The sequence below is a fragment of the Paramisgurnus dabryanus genome, chromosome 13 (assembly GCF_030506205.2).
Source record: "Paramisgurnus dabryanus chromosome 13, PD_genome_1.1, whole genome shotgun sequence".
NCBI classification, from domain to species: domain Eukaryota; kingdom Metazoa; phylum Chordata; class Actinopteri; order Cypriniformes; family Cobitidae; genus Paramisgurnus; species Paramisgurnus dabryanus.
Genome location: NC_133349.1, coordinates 9858592 through 9875224, shown reverse-complemented (window position 1 = coordinate 9875224; position 16633 = coordinate 9858592). Strand labels below are relative to the sequence as shown.

Here is a 16633-nt window from a genome sequence, read left to right as displayed (position 1 = left end):
TTTATTTTTATTTTCATAATTTAAAATTCAAGATGACATCACAATTCATTCGTGTCACGCGGTATGTGTTCATTTTAACAGCGCTGCGAAGAATAAACTAATCATTATCATTATAGATGTTGAAGGTATTTAAAGTATTTTTCTTAAAACGTTACTTCATATTTTCCATTTTAGTCAGACACTAATCCCTAGTTTTAAATATATACACACGCTTATAATTTTAAGTAACGTTATGCAGTTATTATAAAACTACAAAACATATGATAATCGAATCGGGATTAACTGAAAATAATACATTTTTCTCACAGAAACGTTATTATCTAATAATATTTGCCGCCCAAATGACTGATTATCATTTCGTACCGTGATCCGGTTGCGTCTAGCAAAAGGGAGGGAGGCGTGGCTATCAGTTTCTCCGGTGTCACTCAGGGAAGGGAGGAGCTGGCACGGAACACAAAATGCTGCATTTTACCATTCCCACTGTGAAAATCGGGTAAATCATATTAGAATTTGTTTTAAAATACTAACCTGGGACATTTCCCATGTTAGTGTGATCCATGCATTTGATATCTCGGCCTGGGTTTGGCGAACGATCTCGAGGAGCACCAATGTCGTTAGATATGTGAGTATCGCCGTGACCAGGTAGAGTCGTGGTTCCTGTAAACAACTGGCTTATAAAATTTCATAAAAAAATCAATAACGCGTTAATATGTAATGTTATACCATTTATTTGTTTTTAATGATATGGTAAACAATGCATTTGGACTTCAGTGGGTTAGTCTTGCTGATGTCTTGGCACAGTGGCTGCGTTCTGCGTAATTTGCGCATCGTTTTGCTTTTAACGTTACCTGTTTGTCCAGATTGTCATTAGTTGCAATTTTTGCAACACCTATTGTTATTTTGAATGCTGAGTAATGCTTGGCACTTTTGAACAATGCTTGGCTGAAGCAGCTCTCTTTATAGATCGAAACGGACCGGAATTTCATCGGTGGGCACAAAAGTTGGAAGTAGTATCGATTTCGTGATCCAGAAATGAGAAGAGGACTGTTACTACAGTGTGTCCTCTACTGACATCGTTGGTTGTTGCCAAGTGATTATATGTGTCAGATTGCAGAACCCATACTGCTGCGTTTACTGAATATGACCCTCTGTGTTTCCTTAATATCCAAATTTTTGCTCACCATCAGTGGGCTTTCGAGAACTAAATGTAGACTGTCCTGCTGTGAAATCGATGGAAATCCTAATGGTTTCCATAAGTTTCATTATGAACTGATGAAATTTCATCTGTTCACTATTAAAACCATACCAAAAGTCTATTATGTATTGTGTTTTAGGCCTCCGGTAGGATTTAATGAAGTTTTATTGGGTTCAGATAACATCTCACCATAGAACCCAACACATCACCAGCAGAGACCCACAGAGACCATTATAGTTTTCTATTAAACCAATATGTTCCCATTATATAACCACTAAATCCTTTAGAACTTCTATAAAGTTTTCTATTGTTTTCAGTACACTTAAAATACAGATGCTAAAAGTGATATTTGATACCATTTTGGTTCACCAAAGAACCTTTCAGAACTTTTTTCCACTACAGAGAACCTTTTGTTCACCAGAAAGGTTCTGTAGATGTTAAAGGGCCAATATTATGCAAAATCCACTTTTACAAGGTGTTTGGACATAAATGTGTCACAGACTGTCACAACATATCAACAACCCTACAATGAAAACAATCCACCATCTTCTTTTTTTAATCCCCATTAAACCAAAGCAGTCTGATTAGTCTCATTTTTTTATTCTCTTGTTAATGTGATGTCACAGTGAAAAGCCCCACCCACAGCCACTGACTGACTGTGTAGTTTCACCCAAAATCATATCTTAATGTGTTTGTTAGCACGTTAAACTTTTGTCTCAGACTGTATTCACACGAATCAGATCTATTTTTAATCGAAACAATCACTTTCTGTTGGTAAGGGAGTGAGGAGCTGTAGCTCATTTGAAAACAGTGCTTTTGCTCCCATCCAAAATATGGCCATTTTGGACATGCTATAACAAGTTATCTTTGGGTATTTTGAGCTGAAACTTTACAGGCACTTGTATTGCATCTTGCCAAATTGGCCGTAACGTGTGCCATTTATGGGACCATATAGCCTGACAAAGTACCTTTTACTAAAGTGCAGGGTGTCCAGATGATCTTTACAACATTTTTTCTAAAAATCCATCTCTGTCTATTCTCTCCCAATAGAATGGGAATTCTGTGGTAGGATGAGAACTCCGGTATCACGCTTCAGGGACGTCGAGAGGCAGGCCAACAGCCTCCAGCCCGCTCAGTGTCTTCCACCCTGTCATGAGCGTCCAAACAACATGTGGTTCATCAAAGATGCCTGCGGCATTGTTTGCGCAGTCATCACCTGGTTCCTCGTCTTCTTTGCCGAATTTGTCGTGCTGTTTGTCATGCTTATTCCATCGAAGAACCTGATCTACAGCATGTTGAACGGTGCCCTGTTCAACAGCCTGGCATTCCTTGCCCTGGCGTCTCATTTTAGGGCCATGTGCACCGACCCGGTAGGTTTTACCCACATTAGCAAATGTGTTGCCTCCTGAATCTCCTGAAATCTCAATGGGGCGGTTTCCCGGACAGGGATTAGACTAGTCCTAGACTTAAACACTTTTAAGAGCCCTCCAAACTGAAAATAACTTGCACTGACATATCTTAAAATACATCAGTGCCCTTTGTTTTACCTTAAAATGCACACAGGTAATGTTTTTAGTAAGGCATGTTTGTTAAAACTAGTTATATTTCCTAATTAAACTAAGGCCTAGTCCTGGATTAAGCTAATCCTGGTATGGGAAACCGCCCCAATGTCTATTAAAACGTTGCTTATGTTGATGCATTTTCAGGGAGCTGTGCCAAAGGGAAACGCCACTAAAGAGTACATTGAGAGCTTACAGTTGAAGCCAGGGCAGGTGGTGTACAAATGTCCCAAGTGCTGCAGTATTAAGCCAGATAGAGCTCACCACTGCAGGTAAGGGAGCGTATAAAGTCTTTACTTTGGTGTAACAAATAGCTCACCCAAAAACCTTTGTTTTTACTGTGAACATGATTGTAGAGTATTCACTAAGGGCGCACACTCATCTTATCCAAACCGTGCTCGGGCCTGGTTGGTTTGACTAGTGTGATCGCTCTATACCACGCTCAGGTGCAGTTTGGTTAAACGCGCCCAGGCCGCCTTGCAGAGGTGGGCTGGAGCACGGTTCTTAAGGAGAGACGCCAATTGCGCGACCACTCACCTTCATCTGCCTTCTGAAAAACCTTCTGATGCGTAGCAGGTTTACATAAATATCCGAGCTGCACACGCGACAGATCAACTAAGCAATACGATGTCATGTGAGAGGGCTGTGTGTCATTGCACACCACACAACACCGAATAAAAAAACACAGACTTAACATTATGGTGGGTTCCAGTGTTAAGAGAGTGCTTTACTTCCTGCTTTGTTCAAAACAATCGCATCCTAATGATGAAAGCGCACCCGGGCTTGGATCGATTAAAGTACAGTGTGAGTGCGTGCATCTTGGGGAGTAGGAAGGGGGGGGCAATTGTGCTGGGGCATGGCTTGGTTTGGATAATGTGAGTGCGTCCTTTGTCTTTTTATTTCTTGACAGTTCATAGTAAGCATGGCTCTCCTCAAAAAAAGGTCATTTTTAAAGTTTGATTGGCATTTTCTAAAATTATTATAGTCTATTATACAAATTTTTCTGAAAGCCATATCTTCAAAAATCTATTGTGTAAGCAGTATTTTGTCCTTCTGTTGCTCTGACTGCTTTATTTAAATATCTCTGTCTATTCTCCACCCTTTTTTTTTATCCAAACTCTTCATTTCTGCAGTGTCTGCAAGCGTTGTATACGCAAGATGGACCATCATTGTCCTTGGGTAAACAACTGCGTCGGGGAAAGTAACCAGAAGTACTTTGTGCTTTTCACAGTAAGTACTGAAAACATCGCACAGACTACTAAAAATTCCATTAACGTACTTCTGTGTTGGCCAACTGTTTATTTTAAGCTTTGCATCCCAAAATACTTAATAGGATTATATATTAGGCTAATTTCATAATATGAAGAATATTTTCACTGGCTATTTATTAGATATTTGTTCCATTCCAGTTATTTTAAACAAACACTGACTGCTGATTTGATCTGATCTGTTTTCCAGATGTACATTTCTCTCATCTCCCTCCACGCTTTAGTCATGGTGGTCCTTCATTTTCTCTACTGCTTTGAAGATGACTGGACAAGTAAGTAGGAGGACCAAACCTGACCCCTAGTGACTTAGGGGTCAGTTGTTAACCTTGCAGTTTAGATAGTTATGTGCTGGGATTACAACCTAATATTTTAGGGACAAGTGTCAACACAAAGGTTTCTGTGATTTATCTTAGTCTCTTATTGCATTTTTACAGACTAAATAGCTACACAATCATGAGAAGACCATGTAGATCTGCATCTTATTCTGTCTTTTATTAAATGTTCAGTCTTTGTTTAGTAATGACAGTGCTTTTGGCCAATGTACTCATATTGTAAAGTTCAGTGGCGGCTCGTGACTGCTCTTCCGAGGGGCGCAAATTCAAAATATGTGTTCGGAGTGTCATGTGTGTTGCTGTTGTTTTCAAAATATGTGTTTGTTGCGTCATGTGAACCATGTGCATCACATGTTTTGTAAAAATAAATGCCTGCTGCACACGCGTCACAAACCGTTTATGATAAAAGAGACGCTCATGTTCACAACATACACGCAAGACACTCCCTTAACAGTAAACTCTGATTATGCATGCGATTATGCGAGGATCTGGCAAACGCGAGCTTTTCTTTTATCATAAACCCTTTAGACGCGTCTGCAGCAGGCACTTATTTTGACAAGACACATGATGCACATAGAATCTCTTGATGGGCAGAACACATATTTTGAAATTGCGAACCACGCACGTGACGGGCTACATACATGTTGTGACGAACTTTGCATGGAGCACCCTCGAAAAAAGAAGTCACCGGCCGACACTGGAATTTATAGTTATTGTTGAATAGCTGGACTTAGTTGTGTATTTGTGTTAAGACCGTGTGTGTATTCCCTCTCCCTTCCTGACCCCAGAGTGCAGTAGTTTCTCCCCCCCGGCCACTGTCATCCTCCTCATCCTCCTGTGCTTTGAGGGCCTCCTCTTCCTCATCTTCACCTCTGTGATGTTTGGCACCCAAGTCCATTCCATCTGCACCGATGAGACGGTAAGAGATCACTTTATTTCAGCAGTGCTCTAATGTGGAGGAGGTTGTGGCTGACATCTGATCTCCTATTGCTGTTTTAAACAGTGAATGTGTGTGGTTTCACAACACTTCACTGTTGTATGTTATATGATGTATGCAAGAAATGTAACTAGATTGTATTACATCCACACAGGTTATTTTGCACGTGAACAATTAATGTGCAAGGTGACACTTGATATTGTTTGAAACAGAAGATCTTGTGAACTGCTTACAATTAACCTAGAAATCACAATCTACATTTGTCCTTATCCCATAGATGGAAGGAGATTATTTAAAACTTATCTTGATGTTGTTATACTCCTGTTTAGAGGTCTGTATTGTGTCCACTAGATGGCGGTGCCAACATGGCTGCAGGCGGTCTAAACTCTTGTGTATTCTGTAGAAAATGGTCTTTATTTTTGTGCACTTTATGGCTTAGGAATGGTTGTGGTCCTGAAATTAAAACTTGTGTACACTTTTGTGTTTAAAATGTGGTTAAGATTCCTTTTTTTTTTTGGAATGGGACATTTCCTTCTTTAATTTTGTATTATTCACTGTTACACATCTCTGAGCCAGGTGTGACATCACACACTCTGAAGTGTATCTCTTGTTTTTAGGGCATAGAGCAGTTGAAAAAGGAAGAGAGAAGATGGGCTAAAAAAACAAAATGGATGAACATGAAGGCGGTTTTCGGACACCCCTTCTCAATAGCATGGTTTAGCCCATTTTCAACGCCCGACCACGGGAAAGCTGACCCCTACCAGTATGTGGTCTGAGTTCAGGAAGCTTTAAGCTAGGAACTGGATGGCACTTGGACCGCCCTCATAATCAAAAGCCTCTGCGTCTTTTTATTTGTTTGTAATCTGGACCTGAGCGGAGCATTTACCCGAATCACCTTTATTATTCTATTTTTAGAGGAACAAATGGTTGCGCATCCATTCATTTTTGCCTGCATTCATTTTTATTAAAAAGGAAAATTGAAGCTTTACATTTATCATGTCGTAAACAAAGCATCTCTGCCTGGCTATACTAAAATGAAGAAGAATGATGGTGAAGAAATTTATGCTAATATAATCACAATTGATGTAATCCTTTAAAAGTGTCAAAAGTTATGACCTTCTCTTTGAAGTACTTGGATACTTTCTTTGAATTTTTTCTACCTACTTATAACTTGCTGCCGTAACTAATGTAAAAGCACTGGCAAACGTTCACTAAAATGATGTATGTGACCCTGGACCACAAAACTAGTCATGAGTGTCAATTTTAAAATTTTGAAAGCTGAATAAATGAGCTTTTCATTGATGTATGGTCTGTTAGGATAGGACAGCATCTGGCAGAGACAACTATTTTAAAATCTGAGGGTGCAAAAAAAAAGTAAAATATTGAGAAAATCGACTTTAAAGTTGTCCAAATGAAGTCCTTAGCAACTGCATCCACTCACAAAATATATTTCCGGGAGGAAATTTACAAAATATCTTCACAAAACATGATCTTTAATTAATATCTTAATGATTTTTGGCATTAAAGAAAAATCTATAATTGTGACCCATACAATTGTGGCTATTGCTACATACCCTTGCGACTTAAGACTGGTTTTGTGGTCTAGGGGGCAGTGGTTCTCAAACTTTTTCAGCGTGCAGGCCCGTTGTATACGGTGCATTCCTTTGCGGCCCCCCAAAGAAAACTTATGACAAAAAACAGTTCTAAAACGTAACATTTTAATTAAACAAAACATTATACAAAGCAAAACATTATACAAAGTAGTGCTGTTGGTTTGTAGCCTTGTTTTTTTTTAGGTTTAATTACACAGAATTCATGATAAATGAATTTTGAGGACCACTGGTCTAGGGTCGCATTGTGCTTACAGTTACAAGAGATGTTTAACATAAATCTATTGGCTCTGCAGCAGAATAGTGTAAACAATAAAGCAAGCTTAATAGGGGTGTAAATGTTTATGCTGATATGATTTATTTATGTTTATGATTCAATTGTAATTCTTTACTAAATTATACATTATTGACTTTGTAAAATATGGTTAAGCTCTTGGATACAGTTTAACGAGATAATGTTCTATAATATCAACATAATAATACACCAGTTTTTATTTAAAGGGGACATATCATGAAAATCTGACTTTTTTCATATTTAAGTGCTATAATCGGGTCCCCAGTGCTTCTATCAACCTAGAAAATGTGAAAAAGAACAACCAGTAACTTAGTTTTGGTAAACCATTCTCTGCAAGCATATAAAAAAAATGGGTGATTAAAAATTGGCTCCCCCTGTGATGTCAGAAGGGGATAATACCGACCCTTAATATGCAGTTCCTGCAATTTTAACATGATATTATAAATTATCTATATGGTATTTTGAGTTAAAATTTTTTACATACGTACTCTGGAGACACCAAAGATTAATTTGCCCTCTTTAAAAAAATCTTATGAAATATCCCCTTCAAACAAGAATCGCATTTTGGAAAATATTTAAATCTATTATTAAATTACATAATCAATGCATTACATTTTTACACCCCTTAAGCTTAGCAGTATATTACACATTTAAAAAAAAATCAAATTAGTTTGGGCGCCTTTGCAACTATACAAATTATTTTATGGGTAACACACTACAATTAGGTTGTATTTGTTAACATTGGTAAATGCATTAGCTGCATGTAGTTACAATATATATATATATATTTTTAGCATTAATTAACCTATGTTAATATTATTTATTGACAATTAATAATGTTTGATCATTGTGCAGTAACTGCAACAACTTTTTTTTTATTATAAAAATGTTTTTGTAAATGCTGAAATTAACATGAACTAACAATGAACAAAACATCTACAGCATTTTTTAATCTTAGTTCATGTTAGCCATTGCATTAACTAATGGTAACAAATACAACCTTACTGTAAAGTTTTAACATTTTATGTGATCACTTTTTTTTTCACAAAAAAACTGTTTATGATATGGTATATACTGTTTTTGTATGTTTAGGGTTTGTTTACTTTTTTTAGTACACTTGATTTTGAAGGAATGATGGGAAAGCTCGGGAATGTAGGAATTTGACTTTAATATATAACTACATCAACATACAGTATACAAACATATGTGAATATATTCTCTGACTTACTACATGAGAGATAAAAAGTGTTTTCGGAATGCCGTTCCAAACCATTGTTGCCATTGTTCGGTTGGTTTCATGTTTTCCATTTTATTATGTACATTTTTATATGAATGTAAGAAGTGTGCTTTACTTTTTTTGTCCGTGCGTGTGTGCATGTGTAAAAAAAGACAATCATTCTTTCTTTTGACAAAGGGTGAATTAAAAACGTGAAAAGCCTTGGGTGTTGAAACGGTCTGAACAGCGTTTTGTTTTAATGGTTTTTAATGTTGGATTTCTTAAATTCCAAACCACATACGAAACGGTCTTTGCCTTCTGACAAAAAGCGTGAAATAACATTACAGGAAAAACCATCAGATGAGATTCCATTGACATTGCACAATTCCTGACTGTGATGTAATCTTTCAAGAGCTCCAAATATTTAAAAAATCTGCTTGGTTTCTGTCCTGTCTACTTCCTGTCTCTTTTGGTCACTAACCTACTTTCCCCCCATTTTGTATATGCTCCCTTGTGTGCTTGTTTGAATTGTTTCCTTGCTCAGAAATCTACAGACATTTGGGGAATGAAAATGGATGAAAAATCTACTAATCATATTTAGTGTTGAATTAGGCCTGATGTCACTATTTGATTGGTGTAAGATGGAGGTAAGCTGGTATAAAGCAGTTCAATCCATCAGCTCCAGCATCACACAATGTGCTTACTGCCTGAATGCATGTTATTTGAAATACTGTTTATTGCTAGGCATGAGAAGTCGAGGCATGCTGCATGCAACATGTGCTTTTAATTTGTCCTATTAAGTTACATTTATTTCAGTTATGATGAACATCAGAATCAAGCAGGTGCATGAGTAAAATTTTACATTTTCCTTTACCCTTTTTCCATAATAACCACTTGCTTTCTTTTACAGTCACATCTGTGTATTTTAAGTTGGTAATGTGCCAGTGTGGATGTTGTCTGCATCTATTATTATTATTTCGAATCTGCCAGGTCTCATTCAAGTGTTCGTTTTGTTGCAGGGGATTGAAAGGTTAAAGCGTGAAGACCCTACGTGGCAAAAGATCTCATCCTGGGAGGCTATGAAGATAGCGTTTGGGGGTCCTCTGTCTGTGTCCTGGTTGAGCCCTTTTACAGACTGTACGTGCCAGAAAGACACTTCGGATCATGTTCCTGTGTTTCCACAGGGTGAAATCATTGAGGAGGATGTGATAGAGATTCCTCTGGAATCTCATTAGATCAGATTAGACCATGAAGACTGAAATGAGACATCCCCTGTTTTGAAACTTGCAATTTGTATTTAAGCTGGTGCTATGGAACTGGAGTGTATACTGTAAGTACTATACAATGTGCCTTAAAAATACTTCTCTTTTCCTAAATTTTACTCACACATTCACATTTATTTAAATTGAACTTGTGATATTTTTTATGATGGCTTGTTTATCTGATTCTTGCCTGTACACTCTCAGAAATAAAGTTACAAACGCTGTCACTGTGGTGGTGCTCTTTCAAAAAGTACACCGTTGTACCTAAAGGGTGCATATAAGTACTTCAAAGGTACATAATGGTACCTCAAAGGTAAATATCTTATTAGGGCCTTTTTAAAGGGAACCATCCCAGTGACAGATTTTGTACCTTTCTTCTGACAATGTAGACAACAACACATCAGTATGTACCAGCATGATTTAAAAAGTTCTTTCATTTCAGAAATGCGGCTGTAGTTGCATTACATTAAAACACTACATAAACACATTAAAAAAATCCTAGGAATATAAAATCAAATACATATTTGCATGCATACAACAAAAAAAGTTAAAAAAAATTTAAGTAAAAAATATTTTCTGTATTTTTTGGAAATGTTTTTAAGATTTACCATCCCAGGATTTTATTGTTCGATCTTGTTCTTTATTTCTTATTCTTCAATAGCATGCCTTTTAATGTTTTATCTTTTTTTTTTAAAACATCATATATCTGCATTTTTTCATTGTTTGATGTGTCATATGACTGCACAACTTTAATAAAAGTTAATAAATGTGCTTTTTTCTATGAGGTATTTCACAGTTTTGATTATGGGTGAATCAATAAACACACAGTTATAAACTCATTTTAGTAACTGGTCAGTGGTTTCCATACAGTTCATCCACTGTCTATACATTCTAAAAGATGCTAAAATATGAAAATGTTAAAATATTTTTTTTTAACTGCTGGTGTAAATAACCTAGAAAGTGCACATATCTGACCCAACCATGGGTCACAAATACATTGCAACAAAAGGTGTACAGTAATGTCACTGAACTAAGTTTGAAATAACCTGAGATTGAAACAAGTATCTTAGAAGAAATTACTAAGATTACTATTTGTTGTTAATATTTTGATTTTAGAAATTAATTTAGATTTTGATTGTTGCCTACAAAACCAAAACAAAATTCAATGGCTTAAATCATTAGAAATATAAATTCAATGTATGTTCAAACTTTTGAGTGCTAGGCTTCATCTTTGTAATATTTAATACCAAAAACATAATGTTTTCTCTTCCAAATAATAGAGTCTAGGTTATGCAATTGCAATGTATCAATTCAGGTCAAGCATGCTGTGTTACAGCCCTTAATTGTTTAAGTATACAGTAAATAATATACGGCTATAGGTAAAAACAAACACACACAAATCTATGCTTTGCATCTATTTGATTTTGTTTTGTGTTTTTACACACATTATTATAACCCTAAAATATGAAAATCTTTTACAAACATTTTCAAAACAACAATCTGAGAAAAAAAATCTCAACACAAATAATTTCAACATACAGTTCTGCATATATATTCAGATGAAAATATAATCTTGAAGTGTTTTTTTTTATAATTTACCATCTTTGTCCTTTAGTTGAATTTCAAGTATCCGTTTTCAATATTCTTGTTATTTGCTTTGTGTTCTGTTATTCATCTTTCTTAGACACATGTTCCATTGAAGCCTGGGGAGTTGATCCATGCAAAACAAGAAGCCCTGTTAAGGTCAAAATTATACCAATCCACCATAAGTTGGCATGTGTTTCCCCAAACATCACGTGTCCGAGGAATGCCTAGACAGAAATCATAACCATAAAGCATACCAAATGGTTAATATTGACTAACAAATTTCTTAGATGAATGTTTGACATAACTCACAGAGAATACAAAATTTGAGGCAGTGGTGGTCACAGTGGCACGAGCTGAGGAAGATGAGTGCCGGAGGGCTTTGGCGAAGAACGTCCACATCACGGCGTTGCAGGTGAACAGAAGACCACCACAGAGTAGCCGCAAGGGTATGTGTAACTGTATTTAGCAATGACAGTCATAAATCAATATCACAACAAGTAATATCTGCATAATAAAATGAATGAACTATGGGTTTATTTACAGTAAAGTATATTAACCATGTTTTTTGACACATTGATTACATTTGGATTACCATAGTTTTACCACAAATATCATGGTGTAACTAAAGTATGGTTCCTGCACTGAGACAATAGCACATTTCTGGTTAATATGGTTTTACTACAAATACCTTAATTCATCTGTGATTACTGTAGTAAAATGTAATGGATGGTCTTAATAAGTCATTCACTGCAGCAGCAATGCAATATTACTTCACTGCGGTTCATGGGTAATGAGAAGGGACATTAAATGCACTTAAACCTGAGACCTTCTTACCCAGTCACAAACTGTGGTGTCAGGCCCCTGATCCAAAGTGCTGTCCTGTCTTTCTGTCCAGATGTTCAGCCCTGTCTCACACACCTCCTTCAGATAGTCTGCACCCAGTGATAACTTTGCCGAAGATGATGCTAAAGCTGCCAGAAACCCCGCCAGGAACGCGTAAAACACCCCAGGCAACATAATTTCAGATCGAACCGACGGACTGAGATTTTATAATAAATGTGTACATTTACCCCATCTTTTGCGTGTGAAAACACTGATACTTCCTACTAGGTGTGTTCGACTTGAAGCACCGCGAGAGCAGCTGGAAAGTTGTGTTTTCGAATTGCTCTCGCGGTACTTTTATATCATACGTGGTGCCGATCTGTCTGCGCAGCGCCTCATGAAGGGTGCAAGCCGATTGGCCAATTACAGACGCATGTTGATGACGTTTCACTGACGTAAATTTTACACGACTAATTCTTGTGTTTCCCGTGTTTGTAAAACATTTAAGCATATTTACACTGCTAGACTGAATTTCGTTTATACGCAATGAGTAAAAAAGGTAACGTATCATGGGTGAAGCCAGCGGAACCGTCTTTTCTGAAGAAGTTCAAGAAAGATGTTGGTTTTAAAGAAGGCCCGACGGTGGAGACTAAAGTAAGCGTTGCTATTCACATTGGACGCGTCTTAAAATATAGTAAGCTGCCTAACATACTTAGAGAGCATTTTGTATGAAGGTATATTTGGTGCAAAACAACTGCACACCTGTGACAGTGGAATTTGTATTTGTAGAGATTATCCACACATCTGTATCAGTAAATTTGAAGTCACAGATGAAGAGTTGCAAACTTGTAGATTTTTTTTCTTTCCCTCAAATACAACACAACAGTTACACATTCACAAATCCTTCAGTGCAGCTGCACAAATCCCATTTTACAAATCACAGATTAAGAAACTCACAAGCTCACGTTTTTTGCTACAATTGCTGCAGTAAATATGGTGCAAAACCTACTTGAACACCTGCATCAAAGTATGTGAAGTCACACACAAATTTTGTACATCCGCAAATCAGTTTGTGCATCTGTGCGATGAAAGTTGCATGTGTGTAAAAAAAAAAATTCACAAATATTTTTTTATTTTTGAAATATTTTCTAGCACAAACACAAGTACATAAATACAACTGCTTGAATCTGCTGCTACGAGTTTCAAACACTCTTTTTCATGTGCTCTCTGTTTTGCACCAAATATCTCGAGATAAATGGTGCGAAAGTGATTTGTATACCTGTAGGCTGTGCTCAGCACTGCCCACCAGGTGGCGCCGGACATTCACTGTAGCAGAGTTTATTAATTACCAGCAATGTTTCAGCAAGGTAAATTGCCTTTATCAAGGTATTATTTTCACCAAGTGGAGAACAATATAAATGGGAGTGCTAATTATACACAGATGAAGGTAATTACATACAATATTCCAATGATTCATTAGTAAACAAAATATAAGTTCCATAAATCTAAAAACCATCAATATAAGTAGATTACAAAATACAAGCAGCAAATACACACATAGGCCTACATATACCTAATAGGCTTTAATATACCTAAAAGGCCTCCTGTCTAAGTAAAAATTGGTCCAACTCACCTCACCTTCTAGATGAAAATACCCTCTCAATTCCTATATACAATAATGAAGTTATAGGATGATTAAGTTCAACAAAATGCAGTGCTAATGGAAGGTTCATATTTCTGCATATTATTGCACTCTGATGTTTCACGATGCGTGTTTTATACTCTCTATTTGTTTTCCTACATATGATTTTCAACAATGACAGTGTTAAAGTGGTTTCTGTTGGTATAGATGGAGAAGAGAGGTCCGATCTAACTAATTTATCTCCTAGATTACATTCACCTATATTCAGTTAGCCTATGTTTACTTTACTGACACAACAATGTGCACAGGATGGTAAAATAATTATTTCAATGTATTACTAATAATCAACACAAGTCTTGTGCATACTGACATGGTTTGACATCTATAGTTATTTGATTGTTTTTTTTTCTGATGTGTTAGAAGTCATATATGTAGAGCAGAGAAATAAGACATTTTTTTCTGGGGTGCATGCCCTAGAAAAATACATATGGACCTTGGTATTTATAAAATCCTCTGTACGGCCCTGCTCATGACAATAAGAATCCACTCTCAATAGTGTATTATGAGCTGTAGGTTTTTTAATCGGATCCCTATGTAAAAAATTACAAGCTACCCACAAGTCTAAAAAGCTGATTTGATTTGGGTTAGCATCCAGCGTAAATGTTAAGAAATCAGAACAACTGTTTAGATAATAATAAAAAGAATTTAGTTGTTCAGTTACCCGATTCAAAAAGACAGAAATAATCATCCAAATTAGTATATTAGAAGAAAAAGCATGTATCTTAGTTAAATGTAGGCCTATGTGTGTATTTGCTGCTTGTATTTTGTAATCTACTTATATTGATGGTTTTTAGATTTATGGAACTTATATTTTGTTTACTAATGAATCATTGGAATATTGTATGTAATTACCTTCATCTGTGTATAATTAGCACTCCCATTTATATTGTTCTCCACTTGGTGAAAATAATACCTAGATAAAGGCGATTTCCCTTGCTGAAACATTGCTGGTAATTAATAAACTCTGCTTCAGTGAGTGTCAGGCGCCACCTGGTGGGCAGTGCTGAGCACAGCCTACAGGAATACAAATCACTTTCGCACCATTTATCTCGAGATATTTGGTGCAAAACAGAGAGCACACGAAAAAGAGTGTTTGAAACTTGTAGCAGCAGATTCAAGCAGTTGTATTTATGTACTTGTGTTTGTGCTAGAAAATATTTCAAAAATAAAAAAATATTTGTGAATTTTTTTTTTTCACACATGCAACTCTCATCGCACAGATGCACAAACTGATTTGCGGATGTACAAAATTTGTGTGTGACTTCACATACTTTGATGCAGGTGTTCAAGTAGGTTTTGCACCATATTTACTGCAGCAATTGTAGCAAAAAACGTGAGCTTGTGAGTTTCTTAATCTGTGATTTGTAAAATGGGATTTGTGCAGCTGCACTGAAGGATTTGTGAATGTGTAACTGTTGTGTTGTATTTGAGGGAAAGAAAAAAAATCTACAAGTTTGCAACTCTTCATCTGTGACTTCAAATTTACTGATACACATGTGTGGATAATCTCTACAAATACAAATTCCACTGTCACAGGTGTGCAGTTGTTTTGCACCAAATATACCTTCATAATTTTGGAGTTGTCTTCAGACGCACCAGTGATTAGCTGAAATGCTGTTAGGTATGCGGTTTACTAGGTTTTGAGAAAATGGCTGAAGAAAAAATGTGTGCATGTATGTTAATAATAAGTTAATACATTTGTAATGGATTTATTAATCGCAGAGGCAGGAGATGCCGCAGTGTGATGGTGATAGTGGCGAGAGTGATAAAGAAGATGAGATGCCGCAGGTTGTGGTGCTGAAAAAGGGAGATCTCACTGCTGAGGAGGCTACAAAGCTCAAAAAAGACGAGTCAGCTTCAAAAACAGGTAATGCACGCATTGCATTGTTTATTTAGAGATGAATCTAACGAAACACATAATGCAATTTTATCTCACTCACTTAAATTAATAGATGATTGTAGGCTATTTTTCACTTATTCATTATGCATCTGCCATTTGTCAACAAGCAGTTTCAGTCTGATTACTTTTTTGTTCAATCATCAACCTTAAGTAATGTTCTAGTGATCATCAATGCATAAAGTCATTATACAATGTAAACTACACTGTCATTTTCTCTAGATGAAGAGCCCCCTGCAGATGGAAAGGTGGTCTTTAGGAAACCCGTCAAACGTTCCTCTGATAAATTTGAAGGCATTACTGCCACCTCTAGCAAGAAGAAGAAAAAAAGTGATGATGCAGAGAAGAAAGAGTCAAAGTCAGGCGTCAAAGTGAAGAACAACAGTTTACTGTCTTTTGGTGGTGATGACGATGATGAGGAAGACTAGATAAGATTCAAACGTCAGGGGTCAGTTTTTGTCCAGAACTGGACCTTTCAAATTCCTGATCTCCTGTTTTAAAATGTGTTGTATAATAGATATTTTGTAAGAGTGATCCATACAGCTTCATTTATTAAATAATTTTGTAAAACATTATTATGGGCCTCTGCAGGAGCATCGTCAACCACAGAAAGTGGGAAGTAAAATATACAATTTCTGTTCTGAGCAACATGATAATTACTCATGAGACTTCGAACAGAATACATAATGAACTGGAATATTTGGGATGCAATATAATGAAATAAAACTCCCTGTTTGAGCCCATGTGATGTACATATATGGCTTCTATGAAGGAGCTGTTCATGTTTTGCCTCTTTGTCTTTGGTGTTTTAGGTTTTTGTATTTTATCTTCTAAGTCCCAGATACTGGGACTTGAGGAATTGTATTTTATTACACATTGATGTGTCACATTATGGAAGAAAGATATATGCTTTCTGAAATAAAAAAAATAAAATACTTAACCCCCTTTGTT

The 16633-nt window shown here is 36.4% G+C and overlaps 3 protein-coding genes across 6 annotated transcripts; 2 read left to right on the top strand and 1 right to left on the bottom strand.

The window, feature by feature from the left end:
• Positions 1-350: 350 nt before the first annotated feature.
• On the top strand, positions 351-11486 carry zdhhc3a (zDHHC palmitoyltransferase 3a). Of its 4 annotated transcripts, XR_010547478.2 has the most exons (8): positions 403-622; positions 2246-2565; positions 2902-3026; positions 3888-3984; positions 4213-4294; positions 5143-5273; positions 9432-9742; positions 11359-11486. XR_010547478.2 is itself a non-coding variant. In XM_065298549.1 (7 exons), the coding sequence occupies exons 2-7, from the start codon at positions 2266-2268 to the stop codon at positions 9645-9647; spliced, it is 951 nt and encodes a 316-aa protein (XP_065154621.1). In that variant the 5' UTR covers positions 351-493; positions 2246-2265; the 3' UTR covers positions 9648-10445. The 4 variants fall into 4 exon arrangements, 3 of the variants coding, with proteins under 3 accessions (XP_065154621.1, XP_065154622.1, XP_065154620.1); XM_065298549.1 differs by lacking the exon at positions 11359-11486 and having other exon boundaries at positions 351-493; positions 9432-10445; XM_065298550.2 differs by lacking the exons at positions 9432-9742; positions 11359-11486 and adding an exon at positions 5909-8569 and having other exon boundaries at positions 402-622.
• Positions 10232-12414, bottom strand: tmem42a (transmembrane protein 42a). The gene is made up of 3 exons (XM_065298551.2): positions 12096-12414; positions 11571-11717; positions 10232-11485 (listed from the first exon to the last, which is right to left on the bottom strand). Exons 1-3 carry the CDS (start codon positions 12276-12278, stop codon positions 11342-11344), a joined length of 474 nt encoding a protein of 157 aa, XP_065154623.1. The 5' UTR covers positions 12279-12414; the 3' UTR covers positions 10232-11341.
• Positions 12415-12508: 94 nt separating this feature from the next.
• On the top strand, positions 12509-16425 carry kiaa1143 (KIAA1143 ortholog). Its single transcript, XM_065298552.2, has 3 exons — positions 12509-12737; positions 15508-15652; positions 15905-16425. Exons 1-3 carry the CDS (start codon positions 12630-12632, stop codon positions 16108-16110), a joined length of 459 nt encoding a protein of 152 aa, XP_065154624.1. The 5' UTR covers positions 12509-12629; the 3' UTR covers positions 16111-16425.
• Positions 16426-16633: the final 208 nt, after the last annotated feature.

What these genes read in the sequence shown, in the direction of transcription:
- zdhhc3a (XM_065298549.1), top strand. Translation starts at nt 2,266, where the DNA reads ATGAGAACTCCGGTATCACGCTTCAGGGACGTCGAGAGGCAGGCCAAC. An exon ending in AGTACTTTGTGCTTTTCACA is followed by an intron (nt 3,985 to 4,212) that starts GTAAGTACTGAA and finishes TCTGTTTTCCAG; the next exon opens with ATGTACATTTCTCTCATCTC. An exon ending in CTTTGAAGATGACTGGACAA is followed by an intron (nt 4,295 to 5,142) that starts GTAAGTAGGAGG and finishes TCCTGACCCCAG; the next exon opens with AGTGCAGTAGTTTCTCCCCC.
- tmem42a (XM_065298551.2), bottom strand. Translation starts at nt 12,278, where the DNA reads ATGTTGCCTGGGGTGTTTTACGCGTTCCTGGCGGGGTTTCTGGCAGCT. An exon ending in ACACCACAGTTTGTGACTGG is followed by an intron (nt 11,718 to 12,095) that starts GTAAGAAGGTCT and finishes TGCTAAATACAG; the next exon opens with TTACACATACCCTTGCGGCT. An exon ending in CCTCAAATTTTGTATTCTCT is followed by an intron (nt 11,486 to 11,570) that starts GTGAGTTATGTC and finishes ATTTCTGTCTAG; the next exon opens with GCATTCCTCGGACACGTGAT.
- kiaa1143 (XM_065298552.2), top strand. Translation starts at nt 12,630, where the DNA reads ATGAGTAAAAAAGGTAACGTATCATGGGTGAAGCCAGCGGAACCGTCT. An exon ending in GCCCGACGGTGGAGACTAAA is followed by an intron (nt 12,738 to 15,507) that starts GTAAGCGTTGCT and finishes TATTAATCGCAG; the next exon opens with AGGCAGGAGATGCCGCAGTG. An exon ending in CGAGTCAGCTTCAAAAACAG is followed by an intron (nt 15,653 to 15,904) that starts GTAATGCACGCA and finishes CATTTTCTCTAG; the next exon opens with ATGAAGAGCCCCCTGCAGAT.